A 26360-nucleotide genomic window follows, 5' to 3' on the forward strand; every position below is an offset into this window, starting at 1 on the left:
CTGCTGTCCATATACCACACGGCTTGAACAAAGTTAACTTTCCGCTTTCCGGGTTGCCGGACCAATTTTAGACCATATCGTCCATATGGCATGTACATCATAGATGAAAATTACTATATAGAAAGTAATAATTACAAACTTGTTGATGAGGATGTGACGTATGGATAATTTCAACTTAATTGCGACTCAGCACTGATTGGCTTCATAAATCACGTGATCTTGTGACGTAGTTGAGTAATTCTCGTTAATTCGATTTACATCTAGGCATATAATATAAATGACAATACTCCTAAACCATAACCAGTTCAGTTGCTTCATACCATCGTGACATATCTTCACTTGGAAGCAAACGCTTCTTTTCAAACCAACAAACAATCAAGCAAGATATTTTTGAAAATTTGCACGCCGACATTGTGTCTTCATGTGTTGTAACCAACCAGCACAGATGTTCTCAAAATCCTTCGATTTAAACGAAAAGACATACATTATTGACTCCAAGATGGATAATACTGAAACGCTGAAGAAAAATCCGCAGACACAAAAATGGACAATGAAGAGGCAAGCGAGCGCCGACTCTGCCGTGAAATTGGTAAGTAACTAATACTCTGTTAGACTACGGCCAAAAAAAACCAAGTTTGTAGTTATTATTGTCGCCAGCCTTCATTGTATTACTGGGACGTCATTGCACTGGACAGTTTCGGAGCCTGGGAATTTTGAATGTCGCGTGTTGAGAGACGGCCGTATTAATTCGGTTTTTTACCAGATACACCTTTAAGGCAAAAGTCAAAAAGGCGTGTTGCAGACACTATATTTTTACTTGGTTGTCTTGTAGAGCCTTCAAGAGAAAAGAGTTCTGGAAAATTGAAAGAACCCAAAAGGGTTCTTTCTGGCCTTTCCAGAACCCTTTTCACGTCCAAAATTGTTCTTTCTAGCCTTTGTTGAATCACTTGAGGTTCCAGATATACCCGGCAGATATACAGCTCAAGAACCATTTTAGGTTCTCCTTTGATCCGTTTTTTCCAAGATTGTACCGCTGTCATAGTAAATTGCTTTTATTTCTCAGCAGTCATTACAGTGTGAAGTTTAATAAATTGGCGCATATTTATCAACAAAAAAAAGTTTGTTTCCTGTAGCGCGCATTATACGTTTTTGACGGGTTATTTTGCGCATAGCTTTTTTTCACTTAAAAAGAAAAGGAAAAAAAAAACCGGGAAAATCACACAAAAAAAACATATATAAAACATTTACCTATACATTACACAATGAACGAGTGTAGTAAAAATTTTTAATACTTTTTTTAAATAAATCTATAGGTTGAAAGGGGGTCATAAATATTTTTGAATATGAAGAAATATGATTTTTGTGTGTGGGGGTGTGTGTGTCGGAGAGATCCACTGTAAATTCCCATTCCAATATGCAGCAAAAAAAAGGGTTTTTTAATTTTATTTGAAGACATGGATTAAAAAAAAAACCGCATTTTGCATTTGAGTTTTTTGACCTGCTACAGGAAACAAGCATGATTTTGGCCTAATAAAAGTTGATGTTAAGGTTAGGAACTATTTTAAACTGTTGTGATTTGGTAGTTATAGCATCTTGCGAACGGTAGTGAGCTTTGGCAAAAATTGCATTTATCATTTCATAGCGAGTGTGTAGAAGAATTCAAATATCACAGATATACTTTTGTCTTGTGGTTCTTGAGTTATGTTATAAAGAGGTCCTGAAATAACAACACTTTTGTAAAACGTACATAACTCATTAACAACAATAAATCAAGCAGGTTTTCAACGTATATGATTTGTAGAATGAACTTTTGCAAAAAATCAAAGTGTTATTTTTCAATAATAATATATTGATTTAATGCGTCGTGTACCCTTAAGTTTTCCGTCACATATTTTTTTGTAGAGTGATGAGGTGACTTTTCCATTATTCATTTCAATATGAAATTGGTTAATATTTTTTCGAACCTGATATTTTGGGATATTGTAATGTTACACATGTCCGGCAACTTACACCTAAATGGAATCAGCCATAATGGGCTATTCCAGATGTATTCCGCACCCCCCCTATGGAAGACACTTCCGGAATTCGGGGCTAAATTGACAGCCGGAATTCACATGTCAGGAAAACCCCATGGAAGACACTGCCAGAATTGTGGTAATATGTCTAATATGGCCAGCCGGAATTCACGTAAATGTAAATGTCTTCCATAGGGTTCCAGCTGGAATTAGAACATTTTTTGTTTCCAGCCAGAATTCAAGTAAATGTCTTTCATAGGTTAATCGAGATGGTGATCATAAGTGAAGATTCTGCTGGAATTGGAGCATTTTTGACCATTTTCCAGCCGGAATATTAAGAAATGTGAATGTCTTCCATATGCACATCATGGCCTTTCACAATCCCCACTCTTGTTTTTTCGTTTATTTTAGCAGCCGGAGTTTCACCTAATCTCAATGTCTTCCATACCCTCCAGCCGAAATCTTTGCTAAAAATGACTGCTGGAATTCTAGACACATCTCAATTCCAGCTGGAATTGTTTTTTTTTTAATGTCTTCCATAGGGGGGAATGCAACTGGAATAGCCCAATTATGACTTTAAATCAGCCGAGAACTCCATGCAGTCAAAATAGCAAGTGCGATTTCTTTCTTCACCTTGTTATTTTGGTTTAAAATGGACAGAAGCCCTAGTCCTGGTAGTTTAGTATTTATTTTAGCATTTTGGGTAATACAAAAATTGACGGAAATCGTACAATGGCTTTCAGGGCTCGGATAGCGACGTTTTCATGTATTTTTGTGCTACCTGAGAGCACACCAGACATATCGAGTTGCATTTTTAAAACGAAGAATGTCATTCTGATATCAAATAATATTGATTGGCGATATAAAACACATTTTATGGCAAATTATTAAGGCATTATTAAGGCGATTAAAATATTATGGCAAAGTAAAATTTATAAATCTACTGATATGTACTTAAAGTGTATGTAGCTGAGAGGAAAAGCCGACGATCATTTTAAAATTTTGACCTTTCGTATTGAAGATACACATTTTTTCCCAAAAATGCGGGAATTGGTGTTTTTTTTCGACCAATTTTTTTAGGTCTTTTTGGAAAAAAAAGTATATCTTAAATACGAAAAGTCAAAATTTTCAAATGATCGTTGGCTTTTCCTCCCAGCTACATGCACTTTAAGTAAATATGTTAGATTTATAAAATTTACTTCGAGGACTGTTTATCAAAAATATCAATTTTTAATAATTTGCCATAAAATTTGTATTATATCGCGAATTTCAACAAATTATTTGATATCAGAAGGACATTCTTTGTATTCAGAATGAAATTCGATATGTCTGATGTGCTCTCATGTCCCACAAAAAATACTGATTTTATTTTAATTTAATTTAATTTTTTTTGTAATCATCAGAAACATGATGAGGGAAGCGAATCGCTTGAACGGAAAATCAAGGCCAAGAAAACCTTTAGCGTCAATCCGTCTTGAATGGGGGAGGGGGGAATCCGGCCTGAATTGGCGAAAAAAATCTGAAAAATAAGATACGTGGGCATGGAATCAAAAAATTTGCGGAGAAATGAAAATGCTGAGCGTCTGCCGCATCGGAAATATTGCCAGCAGTCAGCACGCAGCCGAAGACCGTGTTGGACTGGCCTAAACACATATTCAGCGATTTGCTCATTCGAAAAATCGTAAAAATCATCAAAATTCAATTGGTTGCATTATAGATCTTAGTTAGTGGCTATAAGCCGAATACCGTAAAAGTGACAAAATAGGACATTTTACATGAAATTGTAATAAAATTAGCCACATGTATTTGAATGGGGCTTCAACTAAACAATTGATTTATATTTTTACACTTTCGCTGGGGTTACTGAATGGGCCATTAAGGTTAGCACTATTTAAAACTAATGTGATTTGGTAGATCACATCATCTTGCGAATATAATGAGCTTTGGCAAAAATTACATTGACCATTTCATAGCGAGCGTGTAGAGGAACTCAAATATCACAGATATACTTTTGTTAGGTCTTGTGGTTCTTGAGTTATGTTGTATAAGAGGGCTGGAACACTGAACAACACTTTTGTAAAACGTACATAACTCATTAACAACAAAATCAAGCAAGTTTTCAGAGTATATGATTTACTGAACTTTTGCAAAACTTTAAAGTATTATTTTTCAATAATATATTGATTTAGATAATGAAAATCGATTTTATTTTTGGGTTGCTTCGACCAACAATACCATAGTCTGCCATACATCGTCTTTCAAAACGAAATTCCCTTCTGCATAGAGGAAAGTTTTGCTTTTAACAATATACTTTTCCCGGAACTTTCGATCTCGGAAGTACCGCGTTCTCATTAGGAAATGAATTTGGAGAAAACCTTCTGTTAATAAAATACTATGCTGAGCCACCAGCCTGGGTGGCTCACGCTCCAGTAATTTCAGATGATTGAGCTCAGTAATACATCAAAGAATGTCTTCCAATTCATGAAAACAAATAGATAATCAGCTTATCGGATTAAAAGCTTAGAGGGAAGGTCTTGCTGCTCAGCGAGTGTTTGTAATTATCAAGTTTTCTCCAAATCCATTCTCTAATGTGCTGATAGTCTGATTAGTCTCACACTTCTATGATTTTCATCTTATCCAAACTTACAGAAATGTGTAGATGAAGATGACGGAGTGCCCCATCGTCCTGTGATGACAGTAGAGGAGAAGAGGAAACATTTCAGGAGGATGCAATCGATGGGCAGTCTCTGTAACACACCTGTCATGTTCTCACTCACCAATCAGGTTACATCCGTGGCTAGAGCATTAAAGGCAATGAAGGTAAGAATTGTGAAATAGAACGAATGAATAAATAAATGAATAAAATGATACATGGATGAAATGAATGGATAAATGAACGAACGAATGAATGGATGGAGGAATAAAACAATACTAACACTTTTCAGACACGTGTACTGACATGTTACTAAAAAAAAAAATTTTCGACAAAAATATTTTTATAGGCAGATGTTACAATGTTTTGTCGCAAATTCTGAAAATGTGATGTGATGTGTTTGCTCGGTTCCGGTATAGCGACGTAGCGTCATATATTAGGGAGCAGGGGAACGAACCCTTGCCGACCCTATCGAAGTGACGATTTTGACAAATCCCATTGAAAATTGCTGAATAACGGTCCACTGAATGCGCTCATCGTGAATCACGTGTTGTGTTGTGATGCGTTAAGGGCTGGGGTACGAACGTTTGGACAGTATTTTTTGTGGGACATGAGAGCACATCAGACATCGAATGTCATACTGAATACTGAAGAATGTCCTTCTCATATCAAATAATTTGGATTTTTTTTTTAATTCGCGATATAATACACATTTTATGGCAAAAGATTAAACATTTATATTTTTGATATTTAACAGTCCTCGAAGTATATAAAGTTTTTGACCTTTCGTTTGAAGATATGGCTTTTTTTTCCAAAAAGTCCTATTTATTTTTTGGTGTTTTTGGGAAAAAATCCATATCTTCAATATGAACGGTCAAAATTTTCAATTGATCGTCGGCTTTTCATCCCAGCTACATAGGCCTACACTTTAAAATATCAAATTTATCAATTGAAATACCAAATTTTAATAATTAATTGTCATAACATTTGTATTATATCGCGAATTTAAAAAAAAATCAAAATTATTTGATATCGAAAGGACATTACTCGACCCTCGTATTCAGAATTCAATTCGATATGACATGTTTGATGTGCTCTGTCCAAACGTTCATACCAGAGTCTTTAAACGATGACGGAATCGTGTTAAACAACTGTATACGTTTATTGAAACAGGACAGTGATGGTTCAGACACCTTAACCAGAAGGTTAAGATCATCTTCCAAAGATCGCTGTTTGTATTGCGGGGAGCATGAGAAAATGGAAAGTGAAGATAGCAGTAAACTTCTTCATAGGCTGGTTCTTAGGTTGCAAAAACAGATGGATTATATGGAAGCATCATTAACACATGAATTCGAAGGTTCTCCTGGATGTGAAGGTATGATATATTTTGGATATGGGGATAAAGGTGATTACTGGGGGTGGGGGTGCCCAGCATCTTCTATGGTTCACCGGTGATTCCTTGGTGAACGCAAAAGCAGAGATAATGAAGATTCTCATGTTGAAGGATAAATCACAACAATAGCATGTTTGTTTGTTTGTCTTTCCTTTTTTTTGTCTTTTTTTTTTTTTGTCATTGATTAAAATCGATCAATCCATATTCTTAGTGAAAATCTGTCCTCTTTACCATGTTTACTAACGTTTCCGTTTGGCTATCTGTTTGTAGTTTCGGAAAAGTACGTCGAATCGAGATGGTTTCCACGCAAGATCTCTGAGTTGGACATGTGCACCAATCGTGTTCTGACGTATGGCGTAGCTTTAGATGCTGATCATCCCGTAAGTTTCAGTTCAAGCAATATTGTACGATTTCCTTAAGGGCTCTGTTACCAGGCCCATAACCAGGATTTATTGGGGGGGGGGGGCTGATTTTGAAAAAGTGGCCTTTAAAAAAAAAAATTGGACCTTTTTGGACTGGGGCGGATTTTGAAAAAGTGGAGGTTCTTTTTTCCAAAATTTGGACCTTTTTGGACTGGGGGCGGATTTGGACATTTTTTCGCTCGCTACGTTCACAAATGGGACTTTTTGCGTCAGAAAAGGGGACTTTTGGCAGGATGGCGTTCGCCCCAGCCCTCCTGGTTACGGGCCTGTCTGTTCCCCACCTTTGCACAGTATTTTTGTGGGCCCTGAGAGCACCTCACACACACCAAATTGCGTTCTGAATACGAGGTATGTCCTTCTGATATCAAATAATTTTGGTTTTTTTAAATTAATTCCGATTTTGACACGATTGTAATACACATATTAGGGTATTACACCCTCGATAAATTTGTGTCTATTTTTGCATTTTTTCTCAAAAACTAATAACACAGTGGTAACAAAAGTTATGTATAGTATAGGGGCAAGGAATCCAATTACTACACTGGAATTTCAGTGACCCAAGACAAGCGGATCGTTATTTATGATAAGGAATAAGGTACCGCTAGGATGTACCTCATTTCCTATCATATATACTGAACCGCTTGTCTTGAGTCACTGAAATTTAAATGTAGTAATTAGATTCCTTGCCCCAATAACATACATAACTTTTGTTACCAGAGTGTTAATATTTTTTGAGAAAAATGCAAAAATAGTCACACATTTACCACAGGGGTGTAGTACCCCCTTAATGAACTAAAAGTTAACACCCTGCAAAAAAAACACCTAAAATGCCGTATTTGTCCCAAAATCTTATATTGATTCTGAGATTTAATCATCCAAATTGATGATACACGCATTCACAGTAGGCTAATCAGAGCTGGAAATTAATGAAGACCTGCGTACAAGAAGACTGTAAGTCCACTTGGCCCCTCAACATGTATACACTTAAGTTGCGTTTAGTTTCGCATAGTTTGGTAATGTTTTACACATGTTCAGGGGCCAAAACAAATCTTTCACGACCTTTCATGATGTTTTCAACCTGGAACATGTATTAAACATTATAAAACCCGTACTAACTATACGTAACTTTAGTGTATACATGTACATGATGAGGGGCCAAGTGGACTTACGGTCTTCTTGCGCTCAGGTCTTCAATTGTTCTTTTCTTTCAGTTGACTTCATTAGTTATAATTCGGTTCAAAATGAAGCGTTAATATAATAATCTCATTAATCATTTTGTGAAAAGAGACGCCCAAAATTGGTTAGAAATCTTGCAATTTACAATAGTGCTTTAATTAGTCAATAGGTCTACATGTATTTATAATTGTGTTTTACTCACACGACGCACAGTACGGCAGACTTAATTTGCCGTTATTATTATCATCATCAATATGTATTCGTATCATTAATTAAAAGCACACATATCTCTACAAAAGAAATGACTCTTTATCAAAATTAAAGAATTATTAAATGAGAAAAGTTCCCACGAGAAAATATCAATATTTAGGAGACTATTTAATTTTGGAAGGGGGGATTCACACCATTTTTCTGAAATTCGCGTTTCCCCTTTGCCTTTGCTCAAAATTTCGTGTTCCAAGAAATCCCGTCCTTTATTCTGAAAAAAAAGAAAAGAAGTATTTCCCCTAAATTATCCCCTCGCAGGCTTATCAGTATCGATCGGTCCTTATAAGTAAGCCACCACCTAAATTAAGGGATCTGATATTAACGTTTAGCGACGTTTTCACGTATTTTTTGTGGACATTGAGAGAACACAAGACATATCGAATTGCATTCTAAATACGAGGAATGTCCTTCTGATATGCAATAATTTTTTGAAATTCGCGATATAATACAAATTTTATGACAAATTATTAAAATTTGATATTTTTTAATTTTTTGATATTTAACACTAACAGTCCTTGAAGTAAACTCAATAAATCTAATTGTATGTACTTAAAGTGCATGTAGCTTAAAGTGTTTAACCTTTTGAAGATACACATTTTTCCCAAGAAGACCTAAATTTTGTTGGTTTGGGGGAAAAATCTATATCTTCAATGCAAAAGGTTAAAATTTTCAATTGATCGTCGGCTTTTCATCCCAGCTATATGTATAAACCATATCATTTAATAGATTTATAAAGTTTACTTCGAGGACTGTTAAATATCATATCAATTTTTAATTATTTGCCATAAAATGTGCATTATATCGCGAATTTAAAAAAAATCAAAATTATTTGATGTCAGAAGGACATTCTTTGTATTCAGAATGCAATTCGATATGTCTGATGCACTCTCATGTCCCACAAAAAATACTGCCCAAACGCTCATACCCCACCCCTTAAGGAAACCAAAGGAATTGCTTCTATACAGTATACTAGTAGCGTAGCCAGGATTTGAGTATGATTGCCAAAGTCAAATGTTCGTCCCCATTTGTTTTGTTGTCCAATTTTAAGCCTTTTTAAGGACGCCCACTTTCTCTTTGCCGTCCACATTTTATGCCTGATAGATTTCGGGGGGGGTTGGGGGTGGGGGAGGGATTCCCTCAGCTTCCCCTGGCTACGTCCTGACCTTCTTTCATATCTCCAGAGATAGATATGAGATTGGCAAGTGACGAAATCGCGTTCAAACAACCAAACAATAACTGCTTGCATAATTTCACTAACAATTACGACGCGTCGTAAGTCGAAAAATCCATCGTAATTTACGCCTTACGACGTATCGTAAAATCCATTTCACTAGAGTTATACGAGTTGCGAAGGGTTTAAAATTACGACGCGTCATAAATCTCAAAATCAATCCTTATTTATGCCCTACGACGCATCGTAAAATCCATTTCACTAGAGTTATACGAGTTGCGAAGGGTTTAAAATTACGACGCGTCGTAAGTCTCAAAATCCATCGTAATTTACGCCTTACGACGCATCGTAAAATCCATTTCACTAGAATTATACGAGTTACGAAGGGTTTAAAATTACGACGCGTCGTAAATCTCAAAATCCATCCTTACCCCTTACGGCGCATCGTAAAACCCATTTCACTGGGGTTATATACATGAGTTACGAAGGGTTTAAAATTTACTGAAAATTCATATGTTTTTATTTGTTCAACAGGGCTTCACAGATAATCAGTACAGGAAAGGAGAAAGGTATTTGCAGACATCGCATACAAATACAAACAGTAAGTATAGCGTCAAAGAACTAAATTTATTTCGATATTATTTCGTAATAAAAGACATTTTCATTAGTTCCATATATCAAGCGTTAATTCCCGCTGTATACATGGAATATAGAACTGCGGTACTTTACTTGTTCAAGGAGTTTAAAAATGAAGAGAGTGGTTTTCACTGTTTTTAGAGTGGTTTTAAAGTTTAAAAAAACACATATCACTCTCTTTCACTCTTTTACATTTAGAGAGTAATCGATGTTTTTATTGAAGTGTTATAAGGCAAAAAAACCAAGTTTGTTTCCTGCAGCGCGCGCATTTCATTTTTGACGGCTTATTTTGCGCATTTGATTTTTTTTTTGCTTAAAAAGGAGAAAAAACCAAAAAAAACCAGAAAATCACCAAAAAATTATATAAAACACCACTACTGGAGAAAATATTTACACATTACACAAACGCGTGTAGTGAAAAACTACCGGAGAAAACATCACATTTTTTTAAAATACCTTTTATAATTTGGAGGTTGAAAGGGGATCATAAAATATGAAGAAATATGATTTTTTTTGTTCATTTCAAGGCATGGATTTAAAACAAAAACAAAAAAAAAACCCGCATTTCGCATTTGACTTTTTAGATTTAGACCTGCTACAGGAAACAAACATGGTGGGTTTTTTTGGCCTAAGAGAATTTGAATTAATGATGTATATAGAACTAGACCATCTAAAATGATATCGTTTTTTATATATCCATCGTATTTTAGTGGGGAAATTATTCCAAGAGTTGAATACACAGAGGAAGAGACAAATACATGGTAAGCAATTTATATTTTGTTCCTCTGCACGGAAATCATTATATAAAAGCGAAAGACTAACACGATGTATGTTTCTCACTAATACTAAATCACTGTGTTGCATTATCATGTTAAAGCAATTTTAGTAATTATAGGTTGGTCTGAACCCTGGAATTATGGAAACTTTCGGGCCTCATAACTGCTAAATTGTTGGTCTAAAGTATATAAAAGTATACATATTTAGAATGGCAAAGACTTGATAAGTTCATCTGTGAGGTCAAATTTGGGCCAAAATGCTCATTTTTGGTCAAAATTAAAAAAAATGAAAAAACGGCTCCTAGATATTTTTATCTAGTTTTTAAAAATTAATAAAAAAAAAAAATTTGGCCTAAGAATTTTTTTTTTTACGTTGCACGAAAAAAAGTGGACCAAAAAACCGTTTTTTTGGGGATTTTGGGCCAAAATGAGCATTTTGGCCCAAATTTAACCTCATCAGATGAACTTATCAAGTCTTTGCCATTCTAAATATGTATACTTTTATATACTTGACACCAACAATTAAGCAGTTATGAGGCCCGAAAGTTTCCATAATTCCAGGGTTCAGACCAACCTTAAGTATAGGTTTACCATTGTCCGAATATTAAATTTAAAGCAATGTTGGTAATAAAGTAGGCTACCGTTGCCCGGGTTCTCTTGTTATAGGAAATGTTGGTAACAAAGTAGGCTTACCGTTGCCCGGGTTCTCTTGTTAAAGCAATGTTGGTAATAAAGTAGGCTTACCGTTGCCCGGGTTCTCTTGTTAAAGCAATGTTGGTAATAAGGCCGTATAAAATTAATATTTTGGTTCTCGTCCAGAGGATTTTCATGAATTGATGAGGGAGGGAGGTGTTTTTTTTGTTTTGTTTTTTTCAATGTAAAATCAGCATTGTCATTTTTCAAATGTGAGATTCTGAGGGATAAACCCCCTAGAGTACCACAAAAAGACTTGGAAGTGATCCTTGTTCTCTAATAAACTTATTTATATGTATGAAAAATTCATGAATCATTCCAAAGTCTAAAATAATTGAAAAATCTAAAAAAAATTAAAAAATCTGACAAATCCCAGAAATTGACGAGGAGGGACGAGAACCAAAACATTAATTTTATACGGCCTAAAGTAGGCTTACCGTTGCTATAGGGTTCGCTTGTTAAAGCAATGTTGGTAAAGAAGTAGGTTTACCGTTGCCCGTGTTCTCTTGTTACAGGCAATGTTGGTAATAAAGTAGGCTTACCGTTGCCAGGGTTCGCTTGTTAAAGCAATGTTGGCAACAAAGTAGGCTTACCGTTGCCCGGGTTCTCTTATTAAAGCAATGTTGGTAACAAAGTAGGCTTACCGTTGCCCGGGTTCTCTTATTAAAACAATGTTGGTAATAAAGTAGGTTTACCGTTGCCAGGGTTCTCTTGTTACAGGCAACGTTAGTAATAAAGTAGGTTTACCGTTGCCAGGGTTCTCTTGTTACAGGCAATGTTTGTAATAAAGTAGGTTTACCGTTGCCAGGGTTCTCTTGTTACAGGCAACGTTGGTAATAAAGTAGGCTTACCGTTGCCAGGGTTCTCTTGTTAAAGCAATGTTGGTAATAAAGTAGGTTTACCGTTGCCCGGGTTCTCTTGTTACAGGCAATGTAGGTAATAAAGTAGGCTTACCGTTGCCAGGGTTCGCTTGTTAAAGCAATGTTGGCAACAAAGTAGGCTTACCGTTGCCCGGGTTCTCTTATTAAAGCAATGTTGGTAACAAAGTAGACTTACCGTTGCCCGGGTTCTCTTATTAAAACAATGTTGGTAATAAAGTAGGTTTACCGTTGCCAGGGTTCTCTTGTTACAGGCAACGTTGGTAATAAAGTAGGTTTACCGTTGCCAGGGTTCTCTTGTTACAGGCAACGTTAGTAATAAAGTAGGTTTACCGTTGCCAGGGTTCTCTTGTTACAGGCAATGTTGGTAATAAAGTAGGTTTACCGTTGCCAGGGTTCTCTTGTTACAGGCAACGTTGGTAATAAAGTAGGTCTACCGTTGCCCGGGTTCGCTTGTTAAAGCAATGTTGGCAACAAAGTAGGCTTACCGTTGCCTGGGTTCTCTTATTAAAGCAATGTTGGTAATAAAGTAGGCTTACCTTTGCCAGGGTTCTCTTATTAAAGCAATGTTGGTAATAAAGTAGGCTTACCGTTGCCAGGGTTCTCTTGTTACAGGCAACGTTGGTAATAAAGTAGGTTTACCGTTGCCAGGGTTCTCTTGTTACAGGCAATGTTGGTAATAAAGTAGGCTTACCGTTGCCAGCGTTCTCTTGTTACAGGCAATGTTGGTAATAAAGTAGGCTTACCGTTGTCAGAGTTCTCTTGTTACATACAACGTTGGTAATTACGTAGGTTTACCGATGCCCGGGTTCTCTTGTTATTACATTAGCAATGTTGGTAACAAAGCAGGATTACCGTTGCCAGTATTCTCTTAGTACAGGCAATACTTATAGGCTAGTAGAGAAGGTTTTATCACTAATAAGAGTATGTTTACCTTTACCAGGGTTCTCTTGTTCACAAGCAACGTTGGTAATAAAGTAGGTTTACCGTTACCAGGGTCCTCTTGTTAAGGCAATGTTGGTAATAGTGTAGGCTTACCGCTGCCAGGGTTTACTTGTTGAAGCAATGTTGGTAATAGTGGTGATGCGAATTTGAAGAACAAAATAACAAATGAACATTCAATTAGGACAACAATTATAGGCCTAAAACTAAGACATGTATCAAAGTAAAGCGCTTTGAGGCTGTTTACGGCATAAAGCGCTATATAAATATCTACATTTATATTTATTTATTTATTACAATATAACCATGCGAATTGTCATATTCATTAAACTGATTACAATCACGCGCATGCTTATAATGGAATTATTGTGTACTTCCAATCTTGCAGGTGCCGTGTATTTTCTGAATTGGTCGCACTATATCCCAAATACGCTTGCAAAGAGTATCTACAAAATCTCCAACACCTACGAGACGAAGGCCTGTACTGGTAAGCTTAAGTATATTGTTACAAAAAACAGAACCGGCAAACAAATAAACTAAAAAAAGACCGAAGAAAACCAACAATTACATAAAAATACATTTCCACCATTTCTCATCACTGTTTGGATTAATGTCAACCCCCTAAAACAACTCCCCCCCCAAAAAAAAAACCCCATCCAACCTATAGTGTAAAATTGAAACTTGGTCCGGTAAACACAAACTTTCACCTTTATTTTGGGCTAAAATAGTGTAAAATTGACAATTATTGACCCGGTAAAAACAACATTTCACCTTTATTCTTGGCTAAAATGGTAAAATGTTAACCCTCCTTTGTTTTTTTTCTATTTAACAGCAGAAGCAGGATACCACAATTAGAAGACGTGTCCAAGTTCCTGAAAGGTATGACAAATTATCAATCGCTTATTTCATTTTCTCTTTTGCTTGGGGCCCCTGAACCCTCGGGCCCCATGGACTTCGTCCACCCTGTCCCCCGCTTGCTACGCGCCTGGACCGACGGCTAAACGCCCCCTCATGATTCATTTACCCAATTCTAAATGAACCATGGGAAGAGCGAAGGTCTGAATTTAATTTACAGAGGTTGCCAATTAATTTCAGACATTTTTTCCAAGTCAATATCCCAGCAAATCGACACCGCCGGGAATTGAACCTGGGACATCATGCACGGCACAATATGCAAGGCACAATCAGTGTTTTGATTAACCGTATAATCAATTACTATTCAGAAGCATAACTACCGTATATAAATTAGCCAAATAAGAAAGGGCAAACTTAAAAGCAACCTGAAAAGCCCAAAATTTGACATTTACCGGGATATTTACATGAACGCAGAATAAAATAGCGTACGTATGGCCGCGTACATCAAAATCAGGAAAATTACTTAAAGGCCCATATAAAAATAACAGATGTGGAAATAGGAGTATAAACTGACCAGTAGATACCAGTTGTAGTCCAACTAATTCATGGCATATTAGATGGCCTAGGGGAAAGTTGGCCCATATTTGCAAGACTATCCTTGCCTTCAAGGTGAAACAAACCTACTCATGTTGCCCTCTGGCCATGGGCTGGCCTGGTGTCAGATCTTACCCAGGGAAAGATGACATTCCAATATTGGCCTTTAAATACATCAATTAACAAGACATGTTATGGAGGAGAAGGCTGGAAGTCTTGTACAAAGCCTTCCCTAGGACATGTAGGACTAGAGTAAATCTTATGCAACATCTTGATTTCTAACGTGGAGCTTAAAGCAATAATGTGTGATTTGCATAAAGAATAGGTTCCTATTTAAATGTGTGTTTTCACTGATCACATTATCCCCTTTTAATTTCGAGCCAAACCAATGAGGTATAACGAAGAAAATTGCGATTTCATTCCAGCGCCTACAATGCGTGTACTACGCTCGCCGATCGTATTATAATTATGTAGGCCTAAAAAAACTGCCCAGAGCTTCGCGCTCGACGTGTGTACACATTAAAGCTGACATCCACGGGACATGTTAGCCAGCATTCGATCGGTGAACTCTGAATAAAACCGGGGCACTTAGGCAGAGTATTATTTTGTGCAGCAATCTCTAATTGCCCCTTTAATGAATGCCACAATGCCACAATGAAACTAAACGAACACATCAGCCCAAAGGAGTGTGCGGTAAACTATAGATTCAATCATCGGCAATTATATCAAATTAATGAATCTTTATCATTAGTATCAAGTAATAATGAAGTAAATTAATCAAATTAGATCAAAATTAGATTCACCAACACCAAGTGCTCGTTAGCGTCTCTAAAACATTAAGACACAAGGTAGGTTTCGTATTGCATTATACAAAATTGTAATATACAAGGTATCCCATAAAAAGGTTACATGTAGAAAATGAACCGCATTTTGTGATGGAGTAACAAAACAATATTTGTTCAGATATTATTTTTTTGTAATTGTCTGCTAAGTTTCAACTTCGTATCTTGAAAGGTAAGGTGCCAGAGGTGTTAGGAGTATATAATTAACCATCAAAATATCGCACAAAGAAAGTTGAACACAACACACCTTTGTTTTCATATTTTTTCTTTAGTACTTCTTATTTTTTACATGGTTGAACTTATTGCAAAAAAGGAACATATTGAAACAGTTTTTATTCTCTGTTCATCAGAATAAAATGATGCATCCGTGCCCACTCAAATACCCCGCCAAAAACACGGTATCTGTGACGGTGGTAATGAACCTCTTGCTGCGTAAAGAGTCGCGTAAACAGCTTGCTCAGGAATATGGAATGTGGGCTACACAAGTTGTGAACTTGACACTAACAGGGGTACTAGTAGTAGAGGGTAAATAGATTATATTATGAAAGGGACATTTTTATTTGTTAACATTAACTTAGATTAGACAAAAATATGAATCAAATTCTGGATTCACCAACGATTTTTTTTCAGTAACGTTGCGACCCGTTCACCGGGTCTTCATCAGACTGCACAGAGACTTGATGTAACCTTTTTTGGGACACCCGGACCATGTGATTCTTCATGTTTTTCATTTTCTTGTTCTTCGCCTTCCTCCTTCTCCTTTTTTAGTTCTCCTCCACCTCCTCCTCTACCACCTCCTCCTCTCTTCCTCTCCATATTTAGGTTGTTCTTTTAATTAATACTACATTCTCATTCCTGATTTATTACCGTACATTGTTTATAACCCCGTGATATAACATGTTTCTGTCTTTCATTTTTATCGTTTACAGAAAGGACCGGTTTTCAGATTCGTCCGGTAGCAGGATACTTATCATCACGTGACTTTCTTGCTGGATTGGCATTTCGTACATTTGCTTGTACTCAATATATTCGCCATTCATCAGACCCATTCTATACGCCTGAACCGTAAGTTTGTAAACCCCCTGGACACTACTGGTCATCTAACAGCATTTCTGATTGGTTTTAACTTGAAATGCTCATTTCAATTGCCAATTATGACTAGGCTTTAAACTTGCATTTGCAGATGATCTTATTAATACCCTATATACTTGATTGGTTCAAAAGTGGACACAATATTCATTTTGGCCAATCAGCAGGTAGTTCTCATTAATTCATGTCCACGGAAAGAGTTTAGTCCTGTTGGGACGGTTCTAAGGCAAATCAGAATGACGTTATGATATAGACGAATCCAACGAGCCAAGTCATGGTCAGGATTTGGTCGGCCATTATTGGGTCCCCGCAGCACCAATTGTGTTGTTACTGCCCAATTGGGTGGATTAAAGCCGCTTTTCATTCGATGTTAGATTCTTTTGTGTTGTAAACTGTCATCATTCTTTTGTCTACGTGTAACTCGGGTGATAGAATGCAGTTTAAAACACCCTCCAAGGCAGCAGCATTTCACATTTTAGGTGAGATGGAGCCGATGGGGACCCAGCTAATGGCTGCCATTGAGGTGTAGGAATGCGTGAAATTGGATTCGTCTATAGGATAATGTAACAATAGAAAATAACAAAATGAGAGATGATCGAAGAACAGGAAGCCAGACAATCAATCAAGTGAACAACGTTAAACTATTCTTGATGTAAAGAGATTTAAGAACAAATTACTTCCTTTTATTTTCAGTGACTGCTGTCATGAGTTAATGGGACATGTTCCAATGTTTGCTGATAAACATTTTGCTCAATTCTCACAGGTATGCTAACATATTTCAATCCTTATTAAAGTTGGTTTATGCTCGTATAAGCAATTTATTATAATTGTTATTTTTATTATTATTATTATTATTATTATTATTATTATTATTATTATTATTATGATTATTATTATTATTATTATTATTATTATTATTATTATTATTATTATTATTATTATTATTATTAAAATAATATTATAATTTTGGTTGCAGGAGATTGGTTTAGCTTCGCTTGGTGCATCAGACGAGGATATTGAGAATCTGTCCGCGGTAAGTACCTGTAATTGCGTGTACTGTACTTCCAAACTTACTGCAACCATAGACTCTGAACTGCAAACCATGCTTCCCTGCAAGATGAAGTTGCATTATTTGGTAAAAGAGTAAGCATGTATCGTTGTCGGATATTACATGCAATGTTGGTAATATAGTAGGTTTGCCATTGCCCGGATTCTCCGAGTGCTGGCGATGTCGGCAATAGCGTAGGCTTACCGTTGCCAGGGTTCTCTTGTTATAGCAATGCTGCAATGGTGGTAATAAAGTAGGCTTACCGTTGCCCGGGTTCTCCTGTTAAGGCAATGTTGGTAATTAATAGGCTTACCGTTGCCCGGGCTCTTGTTAAGCAAATGTTGGTAATAGAGTAAACTTACCGTTACCGGGGTTCTTTTAATAAGGCAATGTTGGTATTGACTAGAGTAAGCTAAAGCCACGATTTCTCCAGACCCTGGATTTCTCCGCGATACGGAAAAACGGGAAAATTCACGGAATTCGGTGTTTGCTCACGGAAATTTGAAAATGCCGCGATTCAGTGAAAAACTGTGTAAAATGTCTAACCTTTGGGTTGATTTGCAAAATAAAACAAAGAAAGGTGATTAATTAGCAGTAATCAACCATTAAATAATCCATTCTAGCATTAATTCTAGGCCTACAATACAATATTCTGGCCATAGGCCTACTACATTAAAAGGTAAGACAAAATACACTTTTAAAACATGTTTGTTTTAACTTTTCAGAGCTTTATAGTGGAACATTTTGTAACACGGATTTTAAATTTTGTAACACGGAGAAATCGTGGCTTTAGAGTAAGCTTACCGTTGCCCGGGTTCTCTTGTTAAGGACTTGTTGGTAATAGAGTTGGTTTATCGTTGCCGGGGTTCCCTTCTTATAAGGCAAATTATGTTGGTCATAAAGTAGGCTTACCATTGCCATTTTTTTGTTATACAATGTTGGTAATAGAGTAGGCTTACCGTTGCAAGGGTTCTCTTTTTAAAGCAAATTATATTGGTCATAAAGTAGGCTATATACATTTATTAAAAGTGTCTCTAAACTGCTTTTTAAACTTACTCTATACACACTCCATTTTGACGATTACTGATTGACCAATTAATATTTTATGCATTTCACTTTTGTGTACCTTACAGTGCTACTTCTTTTCTATCGAGTTTGGTCTGTGCAAGCAAAACGGTGTGACTAAAGTGTACGGGGCAGGTTTAATGTCATCCATCAGTGAATTAAAGGTAAGAATAGCGTTTTGAGATTTTTCTCAAAATATCAAGAGAACCACTGAACAAATACTAGGCTTGTTTGTATTCATTTTAATGCATTTTTCACGCTGATTCCAAATATGTTCAGGGAAATTTACAATTCTGAAATTTTTTTAATCATGTTAAAAAAAATGTGAAACTTGTCGTCTGTCATTTGGGTACAAAAACTCATACTCTGCAACTTGAGGTCAAATTTTGCACTATGGTTGTTGAACTATGCCATTGGGATGAGGCCATTGTGGTGCATATAGTGTATAGAGTAGGTTTACCGTGTCCTGGGTGCACTGGGTGCAGTAAAGGCCACTTTGTATTTCCATTGCCATGGTTGCAACAGACGTTGTTTTTCGGTTCTCTCGGTTCCGCAACGATCTTCAGTTCTCCAATGCGATATCAAATAATAGTTCTGCTCGAGTCATTTGTTATTCGTCTTGAAGTGTGCCGCGGTGACAAAGTTTTTCACAGCGTAAAAAGTGCCGGTGCGTTTATCACAAAGGCAAATGGCAAACTGAACTTCCTTGATGGAGTATATTGCATGTGATTGCTATGAGTGGACCTCTATTGTCTAATCATCTTCTATTGCTTTTTCATTTGAAATTGAGCATCATCATCATGTCGTATATCTATTCAATCAAACAAGCATATAGACCAATATGGTTATTCCCGAAATCCTTGCAAAGAAACGGAGACTTCGTGATTGTCGATGGCACATCGCTACATCGACCACTTAAGTGGTACTACACCCCTTAATAAATTTGTGACTATTTTTGCATTTTTCTCAGAAAATAATAACACACTGGTAACAAAATTTATGTATATTATAATATGGGCAAGGAATCCGGTTACTACACTGAAATTTCAGTGACTCAAGATAAGAGGTAGGCCTACGTTATATATTTATGATAAGAAAAGTGGTACCGTTAGAATACCTCATTTCATAATCATGATAATAAACCACATGTCTTGAACCACTGAAATTGCAGTGAAGTAATTGGATTCCTTGCCCCTATAATATACATAACTTTTGTTACCAGTGAGTAGTTATTTTTTGAGAAAAATGCAAAATTAGTCACAAAACTTGTCGGTGTAGGCCCTAGTACCACCTTAAACGTTCAGAATGGCGATCGACAATGACGTATAGTATTGGTTTCTTTGCAAAGGATTTCGGGAATATTCAGAAAAGGTGAATTATCGCATGACTTATTAGTATAATAAAGTTGTTTTGTATTTCCTCATTTCAGTACGCAATGACAGGTGATTGCACTATCAAACCATTCACTCCAGAAGTTGCCATACAACAAGAATGTCGTATTACAACCTTCCAAGATGCATATTTTATTACACCAACCTTTGATGAAGCCAAGAACCAAATGAGGTAAGCGAAATAAGAGGATATCGGTATGAATTTCGCAGAATGCCGAATATCGATTCGATTGTTTCCGACCCAGATATCTCATCTCTTGTAGGGTACTATTAAAAAACTAATTCTTAAGCATAAATCTTCTGTTCAGACAGTTCAGACTGAGCATGGAAACACAGCCAATGATAAAGAAACTGCTGATCGATTTAATGAATTTTTTACATCAATTGGTAAAACTCTTGCTGATAAGTTTGTTAATCACAAGAAGAGAGTAACCGTAAATTCGTCTCTTTGTAAAATTCATGTTACGCACTAGAGTAAGAGAATGGAACATTTGCATTTTCATTTTTAGTATCTACATTAGTGTCATAAAAGATAAGTCGGTCCAATTGTTTCAGTAGTGGATGCCAGTGCAACTGGTACGATAGAACAAAATTTATCAACAAAACTCAATTATACAATCATGACAATGTAGTTTATCAGCACCTCGCTTTATCTTGTAGCCTATCAATCAATACCATAATCAGCATATGAAGACAATAATAAATTGTTTCCTCATTAGCCACTCGGTAGGCCTATTATACACGAGGTAGTTTATCAACAACATAATCAGTAGAGATAGGCCTATGTAAGAAGCCAATTAGCGTCTCGGGTTAACATGGTTAATTAGCTGCAATCGTGGGCTCACCATATCGATATCCACTTGATGATTTGTGATGGATACCGACTAGGAGGTTTATCACTATGATCCAATTTTGGGGATGTCAATTTGATGTTCTTATAATTATTTATCTTGTCAAGCTGAAAGTCACATTTGAGAATCATCTCCACCAAGTCGTCTTGAAGAGATAATTATATGATGGTACTAGAAAGCTCCTTATATAAACATCTCAAAAAAAAGTAAATAACCCCCCTTAAATAATGACCATTATTCAAAAACGGGTGATTGTGTTACAAATCTGTAAAATGTTTTGGAAGCAGAATTTATTTCTGCACATTTTGACACCTCATTTGTAGCAATTGACTAAATATTGACGTCACCCCGTACATTTAAATCAATGTAACCCAAGATTTGAAAGTTGCAGTATAAATTATATTGATTTTGTATTCAGTGTAATGGAAAGAAATCTGTGTAATGATATCTGAGTGTTTAATTGTAAAAATTTGTATGTAAGTACAACTTTCATATCTGGACCTCACTACATTAAATTGAACGGTGTCGGTGTTTTATTATTTTCTGGGCTATCGTATCAAATGAGGTGTCAAAATGCGCAGAAATAAATTCTGCTTCCAACGCATTTTACAGATTTGTAATACAATAGCCCGTTTTTGAATAATGGCTATTATTTAAGGGGGGGGGGTAGTTACTTTTTTTTTAGATTGGCACGATGCCACGACGATCAGATTTTGTCAAATTTGTAATTGAATAATCATTTCAATGAGTTACTCCATTTAAAATCCACACTACCCTTGTGGAAGATTTAGCCGAGGTCTTCCGCAGAGGGAGTATGAGTTTTGATTAGAATAGATAAATTTAGTATAACTTCCATTTGAAATACTCACCCCAGTTGTGGAAGATATATAGGTAAAGCCATAATACAGAAGGAGTATGAGTTTCAAAATGATTAACACTAACCAATTACATTTGAAAAACACTACTCCCCTGTGGAAGATATTTCCAAAATTGTGGATTTCAACTGGAATATCCCAAAATCAATGCTGAAACGCTTTTTCTACCACCCTTGATTGTCATTATTGTAGAAGTTATTATGTCTCAAAATCCACATTTAGTCTAGTAACACGTTTTAAATTATATTTTGTACGCACAAAACCCCAATTTTTCTTAATTTTCCCGATAGGTCAAAGGACAAAGTGTCCCAAAACTGCAAAAACTGTCCCACAGTGCATTGCAAACTTCCAATGCCGATTGGGCTTATTGGATCTACGCATTTTGGGCGCGCATGAGACACGTTTTTCTTCTGAAAAAACTAGAAGAATTTATATGCATGCAGCAAGAAGGTCGTATTATAATAAAATCTATCTTTGTGTGTTTTTATTATTTGAAACAGAGAATACGCAGGAAAGATCCAGCGTCCTTTCACAGTGCGATATGATCCGTACAGTCAGAGTGTGGAAGTGCTTAGCAGCGTTGATGAAATGTGCTCCATGATCGGTGGACTTAAAGATGATCTCGGACTTCTCACGCAAGCTTTGGTAAAAATACAATCGTTGCAATAAGAGCTAATAAGCTCTCAGCAGACAGAACTTGAGCGTGTTTCCCCCGGGTTTGCTGTTCAGCTGCTGGTCGGCTAACAAATAAAAACCCAATTATTGTTAAGAGAGGCTGCAATTTATTATAGTGCAATTAATCTACGCTATCGGGCATTTTAACAGTACCCACCCACATAATTTCTAGTAGAAAAAGGTATTAATTGAACTTTGCACAGAGGTTCAAGTTCAAAATTACTCAGACCTGTTCAAAACTCCCATCCATCCTCGTGATCCTTTGGTAATAAGGATTCAGAAAAAATATACTTTGACCTATCTATGATGTACGGTTATGGAGTTATGGGGAAAAGAGTAACATTGTGACATCATATGTCCCCCGCTGGGGGGAAATCAACCAAATCGGAGCATTTTTTTAATTTTGCTCCTTGTGGTGCCAAAATTAGACATATGATGTCACAATGTTACCTTTTTGCTCATAATTCCGTAACCGTTCATCGTAGATAGGTCAAACTATACTTTTTCTGAGTCCTTATGACTAGAGGAACACATTGTTTGTGTTTTTAACCAAGTCCGAGCAATTTTGAACTTGACCTCTGTGTAAAATTTCAACGACCTTTTCTCATCAAATAGGGCCTATGGGTGCTGTTGAAATGCCTCCAACTTACAAAATCGAAACATAATGCCTTAAACATATTATTTAATAAAAATTCCTTTAAACAGAATGGGCGCCCAATGGGAGCTTTGATGTGATGTGCTGAAATATAACCACTTGGATAAAATTGTCTTCTTTAAAACAATTGTAACATTATCATAGTAATCAAAGAAAGTTTAGGAAATGTAAAGCATATCTATTGCAGTGAGAGAAGTGTAAAATCGTATAATAGAAATTAACATGCTGCCTTAAACATGTTATATAAGAACAAAATGTCGTTCCTGTATAGGACAAATTGTCTGTATTTATTTAATTCGCTATTATAATCTTGTAAAATAAATAAACTATATAATGATTGTGCATGCTAAACATATATTTTATTTAGCTCCTGTCAAAGGTAGCAGATCCTATTTTTCATTCCATGTGCATGTGTGCCTCCTCATAATATAGACCTATAATAGTTTTTGTGTTTTTCCCTATGCTATCACGTACTCTTTGTACATACAGGGTGTATCAAAATGATTGGTACCCATCAGCTTTGTTGTCTAATGAAACGTCTCAGTGGCGTAGCCAGTGGGGGGCAGCTCATGATGGCCGCCGGTTTATGAGAGGCCGTCGGTAGACGGAAGGTGTTGGTGAAAAATAATTTGGGGGACAATGGACTAATATTTTACTTTGCTTATGCACGGTGATGAAAGAAAAAATGGAAAATTGTATAAAAAATGTTAAAAAATTGAATTATACATAAAATTAGTTGTTTTTCGGTTGCTAGCGCATGATATCCTTTTTTTTTTTTTTTTTTTTTTTTTTTTTGCTCTTCACTTTTTCAAACCATTGAAAAACATTTGGGGGCAACCATTTCAAAACTTCCGTACCCGTCGGCAAAAATATTTGCGTCGGTACATTTACAAGTTGTGATCCCTCGGTTCCAAAGTCCTGGCTACGTCACTGAAACGTCTGCTTCTTCCACTTTCAACACCCTCTTTCAAAGACTTTATTTTTTTTGTTTAATAACCTTTACAATAAAAATCTACAAATAAGGTGGGTGTTATACTGCATTTTGATGTGGCATTATTGGTCATGCTCACTGGAGATTGATGGGTACCAATCATTTTGATACACCCGGTACATTCACCTCATATTGAGTGTACCTGTCTAAATGTATTTATTTGTCACTTGTATATTCTTCATTTACAGAGCTATACTGATATAAAATACATTTTGTATTAACTATAATTTATTATCCAACTCATATTGAGTGTACCTCCTTAAAATGCAATCGTACAAAGTACCGTAAAACCTCGTCTACAAGCATATAGAGTGCTTCTGATGAAAGCTAAATTAATCCAGGTGCCATTATGGAGTTTGAGCAAATAAATGACAGATCCAAGCATATACGAACAAGTATTATTGTAAGGCCCAATCTTTTGTATTGTCATATTTACACTAGTTTCGTATGAACTTAGCTTTCATCAAAAACACTATTATATGCTTGTAGACGAGGTTTTACGGTATATCGTGTTTTCATGATCTTATAATAATACTGATATATCTTAATTGAACAAATCCATCAGGATCGGTAGAGTAAACTAGTAAACAAAGTTCGTACCGGTATATAGTATCTGATCCAGATATAATGCACTTACTGTGTACAGAGACGAGGGGCAGTACCAGCTTTCTCTCATTTTTGATGAGTTCCTACAACAGGGATCCAGGAAATCCCCTGAAGGAAAACCAACTGGCAACCCAAAAAAATCACTCAGTTACTCCTCATCAAGTGTTGATAAAGGCAACAGTGGTTGCTGAAACGTACACTGTAAGTGCATTATATCTGGATCAGATACTACGAACTTTGGTTATAACTGATATATCTTATTTATTATTCATATACTATTATATTGTTATCATGTGCTATATGTAAGATGGAAAAGCATTATGTGAATAAAATAGGCCCCCTACTTTGAACTGAATTGATGCAATTATATAAAATGTGAGATTACTAGCAATGCTAGGTGAATTTGCAAAATTAAAGTTACCGTACTCTAAACTTACGTTTATTATTATTGCTTATATTTTCCCCCAAAATTGTCATGAATATCTCCGGAACATCTCTGCATCCCGTCTGCAGAATTGGGTCTATATAAGACTATATAGGCTAACCTAGCTGTTCTTATAGGCATGTAATTATTTGCATATTTATATATATTTACAAATAACATGAATAATTTGCCCAATGTGCACAATTATGATAAAGTATAGCAACATTTTGTTTTTACCTTAAGGGCTCGGTCACCCACAGTTGCACCGTATTTTTTGTGGGATATGAGAGCACATCGAACACACCAAATAAAACTCTGGATACGATGAATGCTCTTGTGATATCAATTAGTTTAGATTTTTTGAAATTTGCAATATGATACAAATTTGATGGCAAAAATGATGCAAACAATTTGCATCATACAATATTTTCATGACTTAAAATTGTCCATTTGTACAAAATATCAAATTGCATGACTAATCATAGACTTAAGACTTCGTGATTTAATTAGTCATTTACTGAATTACTAATTAAATTACTAATTGAATGACTAATTATTAAAAGACTATTATGTGATTACGAATTAATCAATAATTAGTCGTTCAATTAGTAATTTGATTAATGATTAGTCAACAATTAGTCATTCACGTGGTAATTTAATTAGTAATTCACATAAATGACTAATTAAATCACGAAGTCTTACTCACGATTAGTCATGCAATTTGATATTTTGTACAAATGGACAATTTTAAGTCATGAAAATATTGTAAAATGATGCAAATTGGTATGAAATGTTATTAATATTCTTCTGGCATTACAAATACACAATTTCAGCAGCATTTCTTGAATTAAAAAAAAAATATCTTGCATGACTAATTATAAATTAGTCCAATTAGACCACTTTTTTGACTAATTAATTCTAACAGTGTACGCTCTCATCCAGTTTACCAAGTACTGCGACGTTGAAAGTGGGTGTCGCGCGCAGTAAAAATACTGATAAAAACAAAACTATACTATAGTTAAATCACTTCAGCGCTCCACAGACTCCGAGTATTAGACGTACAATATTGTATGTAACATATCTACGTTATTTAATCTATTGCCATTCTATTTCCAGTAATGTTTAAGTTTTAACGAATGTTTGATGACGAAAAATCGATAATATGTTACATATAATATCTAGCAGAAATATATTATCGATTTTACGTCATCAAACATTCGTTAGAACTTAAACATTACTGGAAATAGAATGGCAATAGATTAAACAACGTAGATATGTTACATACAATATTTTACGTACAATAAAAAGTCTGAATACTGCTTTAACCAAATGAGTAAAGCTAATATAGCAGGTTTCAACAACTGAAAAAAAAATCAA

The 26360-nt window shown here is 35.7% G+C and overlaps 1 protein-coding gene across 1 annotated transcript; it reads left to right on the forward strand.

The window, feature by feature from the left end:
- The first annotated feature begins 327 nt into the window (after positions 1-327).
- On the forward strand, positions 328-25651 carry LOC140165764 (tryptophan 5-hydroxylase 1-like). The gene is given in 15 exon segments (XM_072189086.1): positions 328-589; positions 4665-4835; positions 5842-6043; positions 6332-6441; positions 9632-9653; positions 9656-9698; positions 10444-10494; positions 13411-13509; positions 13855-13901; positions 16243-16378; positions 17096-17165; positions 17379-17435; positions 18584-18679; positions 19945-20078; positions 22133-25651. Coding segments are annotated over 15 exon segments (1575 nt in total). The 5' UTR covers positions 328-421; the 3' UTR covers positions 22302-25651.
- Positions 25652-26360: the final 709 nt, after the last annotated feature.

Source organism: Amphiura filiformis, chromosome 12 (genome assembly GCF_039555335.1).
Source record: "Amphiura filiformis chromosome 12, Afil_fr2py, whole genome shotgun sequence".
NCBI classification, from domain to species: Eukaryota; Metazoa; Echinodermata; class Ophiuroidea; order Amphilepidida; family Amphiuridae; genus Amphiura; species Amphiura filiformis.